This window comes from Trichosurus vulpecula, chromosome 6 (genome assembly GCF_011100635.1).
Source record: "Trichosurus vulpecula isolate mTriVul1 chromosome 6, mTriVul1.pri, whole genome shotgun sequence".
Taxonomy (NCBI): Eukaryota; Metazoa; Chordata; class Mammalia; order Diprotodontia; family Phalangeridae; genus Trichosurus; species Trichosurus vulpecula.
The window spans coordinates 26,386,777-26,404,282 of NC_050578.1; the positions used below are offsets into that span (position 1 = coordinate 26,386,777).

Sequence of the window (17,506 nt, forward strand, 5' to 3'; positions counted from 1 at the left end):
GTTATGGGAATGCTTTGCTTTTTGGCAATAACATCTAGGGTTCAAATCTGTCCCAGTTTGAATCCATTTTGTGACTTCCTAGCTAACTCATGTATTTGATGTTTTAGTCCTTGAGAAACTAACCTGTGAGTAAGGAGTGGTATACTGCATCTAGGGAGTATTCTAAATTCTCAAATTCTAGTTCTCGTTGATATCTAAAGAAAATATCAATAAAAATCAACTAAATTCTCAAATACTAGTTGTCTTTGATACTTGAAAATTTGTCCTCGTAGAACTTTAGATTCATTTGTAATCTAAGAAATGTTTGGTTATAATCACACACAAACAAAAGCAATGAAAGACAGAATAGGTTTTTCCTACCTTCTTTCATCATAAAATGGGCATTGCTTAGGGAGGTTATGAAAGCATCTGAGACCTTAGACTCAACAAGGAATACTGGCCATGAGGGTGGATTTTGAAAATAATTTATGTGGAGAAACAGTTTTGTTCATACAAAAAACTGAAGTCTGAGAAGAAGAAAAATCAGTTCCTGGCTCTGTTTAGAAACACCTCCAGGATTTCAAAATAATTAACATTATACCTTTGACCAGTCTGGACATTATGACCCTTATATTTTCATGAGAGCCAATTTGCTCTGCTAATACTTAGTTTTGAAGAAAAAAAAAAGAGGGATTCATGTTTCAGAACTGGATGAAATGGGACATTTATTTCTTTGACTTCCACCTAGAAAGGGAGCCAATGTGGAATGATGGATAGAGCACCAGACTTGAGTTGGGAAGACCTGGGTTAGATTCCTGCCTCAGATTAGCTATGTAGCCCTGGGGAAGTCACTTAACCTCTCTCCAGGTCTCAGTTTACTCATCTATAAAATGGGATAATAATAGCACCTATTATTCCTCTCAAGGTTATTGCAAGGATAAAATGAGATAAATATAGAATGTTTCTATATATATATATATATATATAAAAATTTTTTTGCAAGCTTTAAGCTATATAGGTTCATTATTAACTGTTACATAAAAAAGTAACTATGATCCTTTGAGGAAAAAACTTTCCTTTTTCGTAATGGCAGAAAGAAATATATTAAGCAATAATTTAACAAATAATCTGACATAGTCAAGAGAAGGTCAACCATGGTTTCTCCTTTGACACTGGCTAGATAAATCTCTTAGCCTTTCAGTGCCTCAGACAACCTTCTAGGACTAGATGTTACATTTAAAGAGCTACATTGGTGGAAGGACTTTCCACGCTGGGATTTCTCACAGTGGGAATGAAGTTCCCAAATTTTCCCACAATGGGAATGCTTTCCCCCAAAGCAATGAAATCACAGTCCTGTTTATAGGCATTTACTTTCTTCTCCCTACCAGTAAGTTTCTTCCAGTATAAAAAGACATTTGATTTTGGTTGGATTTCCAAAAAAGGCATTGAAGACAATCATGCTTTTTCTAGTATAGACTCACACAATATGTGGTTTTCTAAGTCAGTGGACACCCACAAGGATCTTTATGGGAAGTTTAGTGGCCTCATTTCTATTTGAATTTGACACCACCAGCCTGGAACAAATGCAAATGTAAATCCAAGGTCATACAGTTAGTGGCAGCTAGGTGGCACAATGGATAACACGCTGGGCCTGAAGTCAGGAAGACCTGAGCTCAAATGTAGCCTCAGACATTTACCAGCTGTGTGCCCCTGGGCAAGTCACTTAACCATGTTTGCCTCAACTTCCTTACCTGTGAAATGAGCTGAAGAAAGAAGTGGCAAACCACTCTAATACCTTTGCCAGGAAAACCCCCAATGGGGCCACAAAGAGTCAGACACACCTGAAATGACTGAATAGCAGCATAGAGTCAGATGTTATTCTGTAAGGGACTTGAATCATGTCTTCCTGGCTCCAAATGTGGCTCTTCATCCAGTATGACAAGCTGGTTCTTGTAGATGGATAGAGAGATGGATATGTATATATGTTCATAGACATATATCCACACGTACATATTGCTGTCTTCAGTACATGTTACACATGTAGATATATTTCATTGTTTTCAAGACCTGAGATTTCCTCCACCTGCAACTTTGCCATGTTGGTATGTAATCTTTGAAGTTGTTATGGTTAAAAACATCATCGTACCCAGGCTCACTTCCCAATCGTGGGCCTCTCTGAGCTAGGTTGATCCTTAGACGATGGACACATAACATAGTCCATTTCCCCACTTGTACTTAAGGTTACCCAGTTCCATAGGCCCTGTAAGGCCTTGCCTCCTGGTTGCAAAACCCTACAGAGCCCAGGGCTGTGCCTCAGAGGCACCAGAGTGTTTCAACAATCCGGCTAGCAGCTTCTGTGGGGGTGTAAGATCCACCCACAGCCAGCACCCAGAAAGCTGCCAACAGCACAGGTTCTTTTGATCTGCTTAACTAAGGAAAGCAAGGTGAAGGGGTTGACAAGCTTACTTTAATTCAGCACACAAATATCATTCACTTAGTTCAGGGGAAGAGACCAGCACTCTGAACTTCAGAGCAAATTACAAACATCAACAGACAGACCAAATACAGATTCATAGTTACCAACATCTAGGTTCAGCCTGGGAGCTCAGAACAAGGGCTGGCCCAGAGTCATGTGGGCCACCACGGCTGTGGGTAAGAGCTCCAAAGAAGAGACAGCCAACCCCTGGTTTTATATCTTTTTCAGCATCAGGGGTGAGTCACACATGCGACTCACCCACTGACCTAGAATCGTCACAAAGAGGTGACTTAAACCCACGTGGTCTAAAAGCCTCTGCTGTCCCAGACATGTAAACTAGGCCCTCCCTCAAGTTAGCCCCACCTTAGTTGCCAATCCACACCCACTAAGGTTTTACACCTAATAGGGGTTTGGGCCTGGGGCTTAGCACCTAGTAAGACTCAATGAAATACACTGAATTACTCAAAGCAAACAAAAGCCAAACTCTTCAAGGGCACTTGTTGAACTACATGCTAAGGAGCCCATTTTGCTTACCAACACACGGGAGTAAAATGTGAGTGGACATATACTCACACAAAAGCACACACGCATGCACACATATACACACAAATAGACAAATTTAAATCCATATTAGTGATACTTTCCTAGTTTTTTCTATCTCTTTACTGACCCAGATTCTTTTCTTTGGTTTTATCTCCTTTCAAAACACCCATAGTAATTCTCCCATTCACCCATTCGCACATTAGTACTAAGCCCTGAACTAGGAAGGAGGAGACAGACCTGGGTTCTAGTCTTAGCGTTCCCACGTACTAAAGGTATGATTTTGGATAAATCAACTTCTCTTGAATCTCAGTTTTCTTATCTATAAAATGGAAACAGTAAAGACCCTGCCCATCTCATAGAGCTTGTTGGGGACAAATGATACAATAGATGTAAAAGTAGTTTGTAAACTGTGGAGTACAACATAAGAGGCAGTCGTGGTACAGTGTGCATGCAGAGCTGGCTTAGGAATCCACAATACCTGGTTCCATGTTGCCCAGGACTAGTCTCTTGACCTTTTGATGTCATGGTCAGTCTAGAAAGCTCTAAGTTGTAGTAGAAGTATTGATTTGCAGGGCTGGGGCGGGGAGTACAATAAGTTTGCTCTTTGTGCCATATATAGACTCCAAATATTTTTTTTAAAAACCATGAAACTATGGTGGAGTATTAGCAGTAGTAGTGGTGGTGGTGGTGGTAGCACTAGTAGTATTAGAGGTGGTAGTTGTTATTACAACAATAATAATGATAATGACAGCTAACATTTATGTAGCGCTTATGGTATACCATGTACTATGCTAAATACTTTCCTAGTATCATCTCATTGGAGCCTTGCAGCATTCCCAGAAGGCAGGTGCTATTTTGATATCCATTTACAGATCAGGAAACCGAGGCAAACAACCTAAGTGACTTCCCAAGGTGACACAGTTAGGAAATGTCCGAAGCAGGATGTGAATTCATATCTTCCGGACTCCAGGCCCAGCATTCTGTCCACTGATTTGCAGAAGCAGCATTATTATCGTATCAATTAGTAATAGTAGTAAGAACCTGGATGCTCAGGAAAACCTACCTGCAGGTTAGAAGGTGTTTTGTGTTTTTATTTGTTTTGTTGGTATTTTTTTAATCCTTCTGAAGCCAGATTCTATTCCTCTCGGATCTGGAGGCCATAACTGCTCACAGCATCACTTGAACTGCGACAAGAATCTTCCCTTTAAAAACAACTTTAGTTCTATGTCAACTAGACAAATAACTTCTCACTGGATAAAGAAATCTTCCGTCTAGGCAGCCAAGTGATACGGTGCCTAAAACAGAGGACCTGGAATCAGGAAGACCTGAATTCAAATCTTGCCTGACCCTTCCTAGGTATTTGAACCTGATCAAGTCACTGAACTCGTCTGTGCCTTAGTTTCCTCGTCAATAAAATGGGGATAACCATAGCACCTACCTCATTGAATTATGGTGAGGACCCAATGAGTTAATACATGTCAATCGTTTTGTGTACCTTAAAGCACTATATAGATGCTAGTTATAATTATTACTAAGATAATATTTCAAGTGCCCAGAGACATAGGTATTTGGATTATATAATGATTCTTTTTAGAGAATGTTTCCAACACATAAATATCTCAAAGTAAAAAGTGAAATAAAAAATACATATATTTGTACATGTAAGTAGTCATTGTAATTGAGGAAAAAAGAAAAAAAAGGTAAAATATTGCATAATGCCAATATTCCATGTGTAGTAAAAATATAGTCAGTTTTCTTTTTAAATTGTAAACAAGAATATTTTCAGCCCTGCTGAGATAAAAGGAAATATATGTTGTTGCCATAAGGAATTTAAATTCCTCAAGGACAAGGACTATTTCATTGTGGTCTTTCTATCCCCAATGTCTAGCACATAATAGATGCTTAATTAATACTTGTCGATTTATTGATTTTGACCATTCCTTTCAGAGTATAATCTTTATTTTTAAGTAAAAGAATCTCATTTCAGGCTCCTTGTTGAATATCACTTTTAGTCACCATAGCTTCTATTTATTTGACTTTATTCTATCCAAAATGTTTTGTGGTCTTTCCTGTGGTCTTTCCAACAATATGGCGTATTCCAAGTAGGACTAGAATACTGTATCTCTGTATCCTTAAAGCATTATATGAACATTCTAAACATTACTTCAGAAACTTACTTAAGAGCGTTGGCCCATTAAGTCATTCATGTTTTTGCCTTCAGGATCTTTACTTTGTAGTAGCCTACCTTGGAATTAAAAGCAGTTTATTCTTATTTTTAATCTGTGGGGAGGTAAATATACAAAAAGGACCTATTTTAATCATTGCAAAGAGGGAAGTTTCTGGAATCCAGAGTTGTATGGTTTAAATTTTGAAAGCTGAGATGTAGATTAAGTTTAGTGTGTTTTTATAGTGAATAAGAAGACAGCTTCAAAAGAAATATGACCTCTGGTCTTACCAGTGAGTATTTACTAGTGTTATGAGTTGATGCATAGGGATGCCAAAGTTTTTATTTTCCCATTCCTCCCTCACCTCTGTGAAGAGAGAGAGAAAGAAATTTGACATGCCTTAGCATATTTTTTGAATTACTTATTAGTTTCCTGAAATCTTGTCCTTCTTAGGAGTATTTTTATAAAGAGGGGCAAAAACCTGAAACATGAATCAGTTTCACTGTGCTAATTACTTTAAGTCCAAAGTTTATTACTTTTAAATATTAGCTACTCAAAGTGATTCATCTGGAGATCAAAATGATTAATCCTTCTCAGTCACTATAAATGTCAGCCACTGGATTAAAGGATTTAGATGGTCATGTTTTCTCAACCTTAAATTTTTCTACTTAAAGACATGAGTTAAATAGCTCTGGTTTATCATTGTTTCATGTTAATGTTTTTCTCTCAGGCCCCCTCTCTTTGCTCCCCTGCCCACCTCACTGATTATTAACTTTCTAGGCAAGTGGTTCTTTCTGGATTGGAAACCAACCTGATTTGTAGATTACCTCTACCAGAAGGTAGGAATAGATAGATGTAGCTTAGAGCCCTCCTCCTGACCCAGTGGGAATAATCCTATCTCTCCCCCTACCTCAGCCTTGATGGGTCTAATGTACTGAGCCTTCACATACTTCTAAACTTGAATCATGGGTCCCTGCCGCCATACCAATCTGGGATCCATATGGAGAGTCACCAGGGTTCAGCTTCCCATATGATTATTAAATACCTGCTGCTGCTCTGTGTCAACACATAAAACATATTTACACCAATGCCTCTGTCCTTTGACTATCAGGTGCTAACAGATGGGCTAAGCACGTTATCGCTGCTGTGCTTTGGATTGTTCTATGGGGATAACTATTGAGGAAAAAAGAAGCAGCAAATTAGTTTTCAGAAAGCTTTCGATAAAAATCAATCGTCTTAAGTGATTTTACTAGATACAAACTGTTGCCAACATCAGCATTTGTACTTCCTGCCAATCAACGGCCCATGCCCTCCGTTCACAAGAGATGCCCAAGAATAACCTCCTTGTTCAAGTCAGCAGACATTTCATTCCACCAAGTCTTCCATTCGATATCCATATGTCCTTCCTACCCTGGAGACTCCACAAAACCTTATCTTAAAGATTATGCAGCTTCTCCAAGGTCCTTAGTCCCACTCTCCTTTCTCTACTTGCAAATAAACACAGTGATTTACTTTCTCTGTCTCTCACTACATTGACCAAAATACTCCTAAATCTCCAGTGTCAATTCCCTGCCAACAGAGGCACCATGCCTCACAGAATAAAGGTCCAAATGAAACTTGCAGTGGTACACTAGAATACTTTTCACCGGATCAGTATTTGTGAGAAAGAATCTAGGTTAGAAAGGTGATAATAATGTCTGCCTGAAGAAGGTTTTGGCTTAGCACCCCAGGAGCTTAAGGCAAACAATATTTCCATGGGCTGGGATGTTAAGAACACAAAACCAAACACAAGAGTCAGTTTGTTAAATTTTAAAGCTGGTAGTTAAACATTTACCAGCACATTCCTACCATCCTCTCCCCATGTATCTTGTATGTACATAATGATTTGCGTGTTTCCCTCATTAGAGTGTGAGATCCTTAAAGGCAAGCACTATTTTTGCCTTTCTTTGTATGCCCAGTGCTTAGCTCAGTTCCTCGCACATAGAACGTACTTAATGAAAACTTATTGAGTTGACTCGACTACCAGTGTCTGTACAGACCCTTCTGTCTAATTTATAGTCTTAGAGAGCTGGCTAAAATAAGGAGAGATTTAGTGACTTGCCCAAGATCCCACAGTCAGGAGGAATCAGATGTAAATAGATAAAATTATGCAAAGATCTATGCAAATAAAGTATTTACCCTGTGTGCCAACAGCACTAATAATTCCTAATAACAGTAATAAGAAAGTCTGTAGTTTTCTGTGAGAAACTGTGGGAAAAGATATTAAAACAAAAGTCAAGGTGTATCTTGATTAGACTAAAAGTTTTGAACCGGGACAGAGTAGACTAGAAACCAGAGTAAAGAGTTTCATGAATATTGACAATGGGGTGATGACATAGACCAAGGGTGGGGAACCTGTGGCCTCGAGGCCACATGTGGCCCTCTAGGTCCTCAAGTGCAACCCTTTGACTGAATATAAACTTCACAGGACAAATCCCCTTAATAAAAAAGATTTGTTCAATAAAACTTGGACTCGGTCAAAAGGCTGCACCTGAGGACCTAGAAGGCCACATGTGGCCTTGAGGCCACAGGTTCCCCACCTTTGGCCTAGACCCAATACAAGTGTGATAAAAAGGAAACTACAGAATGATATAAGAGAACGTTGATTTCATAATGGTCAAATAAGTGATTGGAATAAGATGAATACTTTAACAATAATAGCTGTGAATTGAAGAATTATATATGGGAGAAATCACTTTGGAGTAGGATGATAGAGATTTTACATATATACATATAAACACATGTGTGTGCATACTATATGTGTGTATATGTGTGTGTATGAGTCAATCACCATTTGAGAATAGCATCAGAAAAAAGTAGTATGCCTCAGTTTTTATTTTTCCCCTACTTTTCCAATTGAAATTCATTTTCTGATTAATTTCTTAATCTATGATTCTTTCTAGTTTAGAGATTATTATAGCTCAAAGAGAGATATCTTTAAAGGCATAAAATAACCAATGAATGAAAGAGTAATGTGAAGTGTAAGAGGCAAAAGACTGGAGGAAAAAGTCTAAGTTCTGCTTTCCAGAATCTAGAATCTGGGGTAGAACAGCATTCCTTCAAAAAGGAAGATGGATGTCTAGAGATGTTAGTGTACAGTTTGTTCAAGAAAGAAGAGAAAAGGGAAACAGTTCCACATTAGAAAGAAAATGCTGAAAGAAAATAAGGGGGCATAGAGACAAAACATGCATGCTTTATCTCACTTAGGCAAAGTGTTTTAGATACGTAAAAGAAAACTGTTAAAATAAAGAACTATAGTAAATGGTACGTAGACATAGCAGGACCACAGAATTCAACATTTTTTTCATTAGGAGCCTCATTTATTTCAGAGATAGGTGTCCCAAACTCCTCTCTCTGTGCCCTCTCCTCAATACCCATCCTCCCATTGCAAAACTCTTGGCTTCACTACTGGGAAGTAGGAGTGCAGAGTCCAAATGGAAAACCAGACCACTAAAAGGAAGGTCAGGTGCCAAGAGCTCAGTGTGTTCCCAAGTCTCCCTGTGTAAACACAAGAGTATCTCACTTACATGCCTTTTTCTTTTCAGTCCTCAACAAAAAGCAGCAAGATTCCTTGCCCACTGGCAAGTATCACTCTGCATGTGCCTCTTTGAAAATGCTCACCCTGCAGTGACTGTGTTGTACACTCTGCAGGACAAAATGGCCATGTTATAAACTCCATCTTCTCCATTCCCTCATTTTATTGCCTCTGATTAAAGGGGTACTTGTCTCCCGTGCCATCTGGGATGAAGTATTTGCTCTGGTGCCACCCTAGAATTTTTTAAAATTTGCCCTAAATCTTATTTTTTCAATATGACATTAAAAAAACACACACACACATAGGCAGTCTGTCCAGTTTGTAATTTACTCAGTTTTTCTTTCATAGATTTTCAGATTTATGGCAGCAGTAAAACCAAATTGCCTAATCCAAATGAGGCTGACTGTTATTATTAATCACATTGAATCTCATTTCTGGTATTTTTTTAAAATTCTTGCCATAATTGATTATTTATCTACATTTTTAAATACTAATCACAAACACTATATTTGCCCCACCCTTCAATTAATACATAGGTGTTGAATTGGGTAGAAGATGGGAAATGGCTGGGTTTTATAGTTAGGAACACTTAGGTCCAGAGCTGGTCTCTGACAAATACCAGCCATGTGACCAACTTTTCATTCCCAAGGAACTCTCTAAGACTGTAAATTATGGAGAAGGTAATGATCTATATTGATGGAAGGCATTTTCCACACTGGAATTTTACTGTTCCGATGAAATAATAAATCTGACCCAGAAAAAAAAGCCAAGAATGTTAACAAAATCTATTGCATTCCTGAGCATGAGGAGTCTATCAATGATAGAAGGCATTATGGAACCAGGTTTTAATAACAACAAACAAAGAAATAAAATCATTTACATGAAGAATATAAAGGATAGACATAGAATGTTTTTAAGAGTACTATAAAGTATTAGATTCAAACACAAATATACATGGAGACCAAGTAAGCCATTTTAAAGGATACCTACAGGCCACATGTTGACATAGATTTGAAATGTAATATTATCAGTGTTTTATTGTTTTTTCATGTTAAATATTCCTCAATTGCACTTTGATTTGGGCTGCATTGTGGGTGTTATGAGCTACATATGGGTAGCAGGGCATTTGTTTGACACCTCTGCTGTAAAGGAAGTAATCCTTTGAAATTGAGCAAAGGAAAAAAAAATGGAAAGTAAGAATAAAATGTATCCTCACTCTTATCACCTCTCTTGTAGTCAGAGTTGACCCTAAGAGGAATTATTAAATAATCCCCCTTTATCTGTAACACATGACTCCTTTTCTCACCTCCTCTCTCCACCAAAAAGCTCTAGCGTGGTTTTGTGGCAAGCCCAGTACCTCCGGCTGTAGCCCTCCACTGGGGCTTCCTCCTCCAGCGAGAGCCTTCTTTCCTCTTCTTCACCTTCATCCCCCAGACCTGTCCAAAACCACATCCACTTGACCTATTTTGGGGCCCACCACATACATCTAGTGGATGAGTGTTGATTCTACTCATGGTAAGGCTCTTTGTTTAAAGCTGAGGAGTTGTGTTTTCATTTTTAAAAATTCTTTATCATCCATTCTGTAGTTCATATATTATATATACACACACACACATATACGTACACATATATACACGCATATACATGCGTGTGTGTGTGTGTTTCCTTTAAGCTTGGCCAGTCTTTTGAGAACCAGCCCTTCCAAGTAAATTAGCTGACATTAGTGACCCCTGGGCTTTCCCATATCATAGATACTTGAGAAATATTGGGCACAAATATCAGTGGATAGCAATCACATGTTAGAGATTTAGCTCTAGATTGAAATGCATTCAGATACCTGGATAACAAATAACCAAGCGGAGTTTGCTGCTGCTTCTTTTTCTTTTTCCACATCATAGATTTTACATCAAGAAGGCAGTAGTATGAGAAAGTCAATAACATGGAAAATGTTTCAAGTACTTTTCAGAGATTGGAGAGGGCATTATTTTCATTGGATTTTAGCTTCTAATCCAAATACATCAATTTTTCTGTTTATCATAGGGAATGGGCACAGGAAAAGAGAGAAATACCCCAGGTCTCTGGGGTTTTTTTTTTGCTTTTATTTTCTATTTATGTGATCAGCTAATCCTTTTAAAAGAGGGACAGAATTAGCATGCATAATGGAAAGGTCTACCTTTTTTTTTTAGATGGTTTAAAAAAATTCCTGGTGCTTATTCTATCTTAAATTCTGCATGAAAATAATAATGAAGGTGTGCTTCCCACAGCTTCTACATTAACTTTCTCCAATGATACTGACCTCATTTGAGTTCATTGTCATAAATATTATACCTGTTAATCTATTTAGGATATCATAATATACAGACTGACCATGTCATCCAGACTCCCTGTTTCTTAGACATCAGTAGCCTCTGTCTTTTTTCCATTTTTTTCCCTTCCCACTCCAGTACATTTCTCGGTTCTTCCTTTTTAAAATTTACTGTAATTTTTTTAGTACAGCTAGTTATTCAAAATGTCTCTCTGATAAGCACTGTTTGATTTGCAGCTAATTGTAGCAACTGATTTTTCATTATTTATGAGTGTCTTTGTCAAAATCCATTTGGAATTGTGACTGAGATAAAGCTTGTTCTAGTTGCTGATATGACCACAGCAGTAAAACAATTAGAACTCTTAAAAAAAAAAGCCCAGAGGCTACTAACATCTTTGTAAGTAACCCAATATTTTCTCTTTCATTTGTATTTGTATGCATTAAATTTATTACTACCACAAAATCAATGTGCTCATTGATTTCAATACATGCATTTACAAATTACATTTTCTCCCTTCTTAATTTTGCATTTATAAGATAGATATGTGAGCATTCCAATACTGCCCATATAAGGAATATGGAATTTCTATCAATATCAGTAGGAAAATATGAGAAATATTAAATCGTTATACTAGCATTTTGAATATTTGAGTCATAACTGATATTTGGGTCAGCGCAAATATAAAATCTTCGAATGCAAATATTTTTGTTTTGTGACTATTGTTGTAATAATAACAATAATGCTTGTTAATAATTACTAGAAAGTTCTCAGATTTCAACCTCTGCTATTCCTATAAAAGACTGAAAAGAGGAAAGGGGAAGAAGCCATGCATTGGCATGGCCACACACCAACATTGTCCTCTCTCTCATCTCCCGATATATCCATAAAATATATGAGAAATTTTCAGGAAAGAACACAGTATAGAGAAAGTCATTAATATCGGTAGTAATATTTAAGTATCACATAATTTAAACAATTTTGTTTGAAGTTATTGCACTGTCGTGAGTTTTATTGTACTCCATTTATTAGTTAAGGCCTGCAGGGTTCACTGGCATTTATTTTTCAGGAAGTCTGATTCTGACATTAGGCTTTAAGTACATAATATACCTACTTTGTTTTTAGCTGGTACTTCATTCTCAAAAATTGCTTCACATTTATCAATACAAACATTTCCAGGTATTTATTAAAGGAAACGAGGGGGACCTGACAATGCGTTCCAAGAGAGGCTGTAATAACTGAAGCCTCGTTACTCTGAAACACAAAATATTTATTTATTTAATTGCTTATTTACTCATTTATTTTTAATTCTGAACTAAGTCAGGAAGATTTAATAAAGACTGACTGAGGTCTTGTTTCCATTTAATGAGCATTTGATTCGTAAGGGAAGCTTTTTCCCCTGCCAGACCAATCACATCTAGGTGGGGGGAGATGCTATTCAGAGCCTCAGCCAAAGCCAGAGATGGTCCTGAGAGATACTTGCTGGGGTTTTCACATTTTGTTTGAGCAAACGTTACATTCTTTTTATGGGTTGAATGGATTCTTCCTAGGTTCTGCAGTCTTTGCCACTTCTCTTAGCCTCCCAAGAGAGGTGCTGATAGACTTACGCAGCTGACATAAGCCCTCTAAAATGCAGTTACATGGGGTGTCCCAAAAGCTGAAGCTTAAAACTTCAGTAAGACTCTTAGAACCCCTTGTTTAAGGAATATTAGAGCACCACAGATAAGGGAACCACTTGTCCAGAACATATGCAAAGCTTAAATGAGTATCTTGTGCTGATATGATAGCTGGGGAACCAGAATGCTTGAGAGTGTTTATTTTTAGGGAGGCTTTCTTTAAAAAAAAAAATCTCACCTTTTGTTATCTTTTTTTCCCCCTAATTAGGACAGAATTTTACCCTAAGGCAGTTAGGAGTTTGTGAACCAGCAACTCGAAGAGGACTGGCATTTTGTGCGGAAATGGGGCTCCCCCACAGAGGTTACTCTATCAGTGCAGGGTCAGATGCTGATACAGAAAATGAAGGAGTGATGTCCCCAGAGCATGCCATGAGACTTTGGGGCAGGGGGGTCAAATCAGGCCGAAGTTCCTGCCTGTCAAGTCGGTCCAACTCAGCCCTCACCCTGACTGATACAGAACATGAAAACAAGTCGGACAGTGAGAATGGTAAGTTTAGATCTCTGTCTTTTATTTTGATTTTTTTATTTTTATGATGACATTCACTGATTCTTTGATTTGGTTGACACTCGGGATTTAAAAAAAATAGTCACATTGGAGAAATGACCTCAAAAATGTATTTTTGGGGTGGGGGAGATCAATATTTATTATCCCTTGGCTACATTATGTGAGCCTGATGTGTGAGCTACATTTTGGCTAAAAAGAAAAAAAGGAAAAGATTAGCTTTGACTTATCTGAGACCATGTCACCTGTTATCCTCAGTGGAGTAGGAAAGCAAGGGGTGATAAAGTTTATCCTGCAGGCTAGTTTGCAATCAAAGATGTCTTTGTAATTCCTCTTGAAGACATCTCAAAGAAGTTGCAGAATCTTAGAATGGATGAGCGAGCACATAGAATAGTTTATTAACAGGACTCTAGTGATTGAAGAACAAATCTGATCGTGCTTTAAACTTACCAGTTGATGAGAGCAATTGAAATCATGGTAAAGAGGAGAGTGTGGCCTTTGATGTGCTTTGGAGACTGGATTACTATGCAATTAAAATCTACCCACCACCCCCCCCAAAAAAAAGAGGCTTTCTGAAATCAAAATAGCCACTTGGCACGTTGTGAAGACAGACGGTTTTTATACGTTATTAGGACTTTATTCTGCTGCTGGTAGGAAAAGAGGTAACAAAGATCAGAATTTATTTTAATGTGATTTTTTTAAAAGCACCCTTGATTTCTAACAGTCATAGCTTCATTTTATGTATCTGGGAAGAATGTAGAGCATTGAGCTGTAAGGTATCACATGACAGAAGACACATTTCTCTTAAGTATTTAATATAAACCATGAACTCAAGGGCCCATTGTAATTATTAATGCTTTGTATATAAAATCCATTAAAAGGCAGAGAGAAAGGAAGATAACAAGGAGATTGTATGAATTGCTGTTTGACTTCTGGCTTTTAGTTTTGATATTTTTTTTGGCTTGGTAACCTTGTTGGCTTTGGTCTGCAATAGAAAGATTTAATAACTATTGTTAGATTTCAGAATCTTCAATTCAACCAGTGCTGTTTCCTGTATCTTCTTAAAGAGAAATTTGACCCTTTTCTTGCCTTATTATATGTGCTAGGTACCTTACATCAAAATCATCCTTATCACCATTGTGACATTTTCTTAAAATATTTTCATGTAAAAGTGTCCGGGCCTAGGTTGAAGTCAAAAATTATTACTATAGGAAAATAAAAAAAGCGTAGTTCTTTTGACAAAAGTAATTTGAGAGATAAAAATGGGCTACCCAGTTTTTTCTCCTAAAAAGAAAGTCACCAGAGATGATAGTGCAGTGGATAGAGCACTGGAGCTGGAGTCAGGAAGACAATGCGTTCAAATTTGGCCTTAGATAATTTCTAGATGTGTGAACCTAGGCAAGTCACTTAACCTGTGTTTACTCCAGTTTTCTCATCTGTAAAATTGAGACACAATACCACCAACTTCACAGGGTAGCTGTGAGGATCACACAAAATAATATTTCTAACAGTACCTGGCATATAGTAGGTGTTAAATAAATACTTATTCCCCTTCCCCCGCTTATCTGGATTAATCCGAGGGATGTGTTCACATGGATTTTCATGCTGAAATCTAAAGACCCTAATCCTAACTATATAAGATAAAATAAAAATTTGCCCCCTCCCTCTCCTTACACACATGCTACTCCAGTTCCATGCAAATCATTTGCTCCTAAATTTTATGATCACATTTTTAAGCATTAAGAATGCCCTAGCAATGATAACTTTATATTATAGTTTTCTTGGATTATCTCTCGCTGATTTTTTTATCAGTCCACCTCCCCTGCCCCAGCCCCATCTACTTATATGTTCAGAGAATATGAATTAATTTTGATCTTATCCTTAAAAGTAAAAGAAATGGAGGAAGTTATATTGGCCACCACTGTGATGTAATGCTTTCCAAGATTAAACGTAAATAGTTTCCCCATTAATAAGACTTAACTATTACAAATTTTGCAGCTTTCCACTAAACTAATAATATGGTGTTTTCTTTTGCTTGCTTACTCTGTATGGTATTAAATTATCCACACCTGATGCCCCACTCAATTAGCACAGGGATGAAAACACCCTTTTCTGGAGTTATTATAAACTTCATAGCTGTTTTGTTTGATTTTAGTTTTTAAATTAAATATATTTTCAGTTAGCAAGCATTTTTTCCCTTTTCTACTACATCTAGCCTCCCCAGAAAAGAAAAGAAAAAAAAAACGTTTTTAACAAATATTTGTAATCAAGACAAATTCCCTTTTGGGCTATACCCAGAAATTCTGCATCACCTCTCTTTCGGTTCATGGGTAGTATTTTTCTTTCATCATTGGTCCTGTGGAATCATGGTTTGTCATTCACTCTGTTTAATGATATTTTGGTTTTGAATCAGATGAAATTAGGGAATTTTGGTAGTTTGAACATGGAATCAAATGATTTAACCATTTAAGCTCGTAAAGTGATAAACAAGAATGTATAAAGCTCTTGATGACATTTTGGTAACTTTCCCCAAGATCACTTTCTATTAGGTAAACCAGCTTCCACTGCTCCCTAGAACTGGAGTTATCCATCTAATAAGCCTTTTGGAAGGGTCCTTAGACATCTCTAATCCAGCCCTCTCTCATTTTACAGGTGAAGAAACTGAGACCAAATGAGGGTCAGCATTCAAATTACTACTTGTAACTTCTCAGGGCAGCTGGATAATGCAATGGGCTTGGATTCAGAAGACTCATGTTCTCGAGTACAGATCCAGGCTCAGACGCTTAGTATCTGTGTGACCCTGGGCAAGTCACTTAATACTGTTTGCCTCAATTTCCTCATGTGTAAAATGAGCTGGAGAAGGAAATAGCTGACCATTCCAGTATCTTTGCCGAGAAAACCCCAAATGGGTTCACAAAGAGTCAGACCCAACTTAATAACCTCTAACTTCAGGTCTAGACAATGTTCTTCATTTTATACCAAACCAGAATCATAGAACTGCGAGTTAGAAGAACTTAAACAATCATTTGGTCCAACCTCAGCTTTTACGGATGACAAAATCAAAGCTCAGACAGGTTAACTTCTTAACCAAAGCCATATAAGTAAGAAGGAATAGAGTGAGATTTGAACCCAGATCCTCTGACTCCCAACATTGCTTTCCTATAGTTAGCTATTTCATACACATCCCCACAGGTATATGTCAAGGATTTTACTTCAGACTAGCATCTACCTCATAGGGTTGTTATGAAGATCAAATAAGATAATAATATGTGTAAAATGCTCAGCGCAGTGCCTGGCACATAGTAAGCACATAAGAGATACATGTTCTCTTCCCCCTTCAAACTGATTAGGGCAAGCCTAAAATTTTTATGATAAATCATAAGGAGTAAGCTTTTCTTTGAAGTCATTGAAAATGGGGTGGGGAAGCACGAATTTCTACTGGGAGCATTTACTTGAAGTTATGGTTTTGACATTGGGTCATTAAACAACAATGAAGCCATTTTTAAAAAAAAATAAATTCATCGTGGTTATATATTCTAGTTTTTCTGTATTAAAATATGCTTTTAATACAAAATCTCACTTTTCTCAAGAATATTTTTTCAAAATTACTTCCCATTTTAGTAGTGATTCTTTCTCCCTTTAATTACTCTCCTCATATAGACTCACATCTGTAAACATTGAAATGTCAGACATTCCTAACATAAAATTTAATCTGATGCATATTCACTCTGACTACTGACATTCAGTGGACTCCCCTAACCTTTTTCTCTTGGTTTCTTTTTTTGAAGTCATTTATTTCTTCAACGGGATCTTCCTTTCTTCTCTACTTTCTCCATATTCTAATTTATGTTCACTCTTCCACCAGACTAGGAAGTCTCCTTGGAAGGGTGTGTGGGTATGGGTGTGTGTGTGTGGGTGTGTGTGTGTGTGTGTATGTAAGTGTGTGTGACATAGTGGAAGAAAATGGGTCAAAGGACTCCCCATAATGATGCAGCAATAAGAATTTGACTCCAAGGCAGTTTCATCTGTGGATTTAAACATTTGATTTATTTTTTTGGCATGTAGAATATAGATTTTCCCCCCCACATTAATAAAATTATGCAAGTAGACTGTCTGATGTTCTAGTTGCAGCTTCAAAGAAGAGTTTAGTCACTAAAAAAGGGTTAGATTTCATTTATTTATTGATAGGGAGGCCAACAGTCCAAGTGCAGAAGGCGCTAGAACTGCTGTGAGGCTAATGAAATTTTGATGGCCTGTGTATCCCATGAGAGTAAAAAAAATATTCTGA

At 37.4% G+C, this 17,506-nt stretch overlaps 1 protein-coding gene across 1 annotated transcript in view; it reads left to right on the forward strand.

The window, feature by feature from the left end:
- LOC118854578 (teneurin-3-like) overlaps positions 1–17,506 on the forward strand; it is a 47,516-nt gene that overhangs the window by 8,407 nt on the left and 21,603 nt on the right. Inside the window, exon 2 of the mRNA XM_036764939.1 lies at positions 12,925–13,203. Coding sequence (XP_036620834.1) covers positions 12,925–13,203 — 279 coding nt within the window. The remainder of the gene's footprint in view (positions 1–12,924; positions 13,204–17,506) is intronic.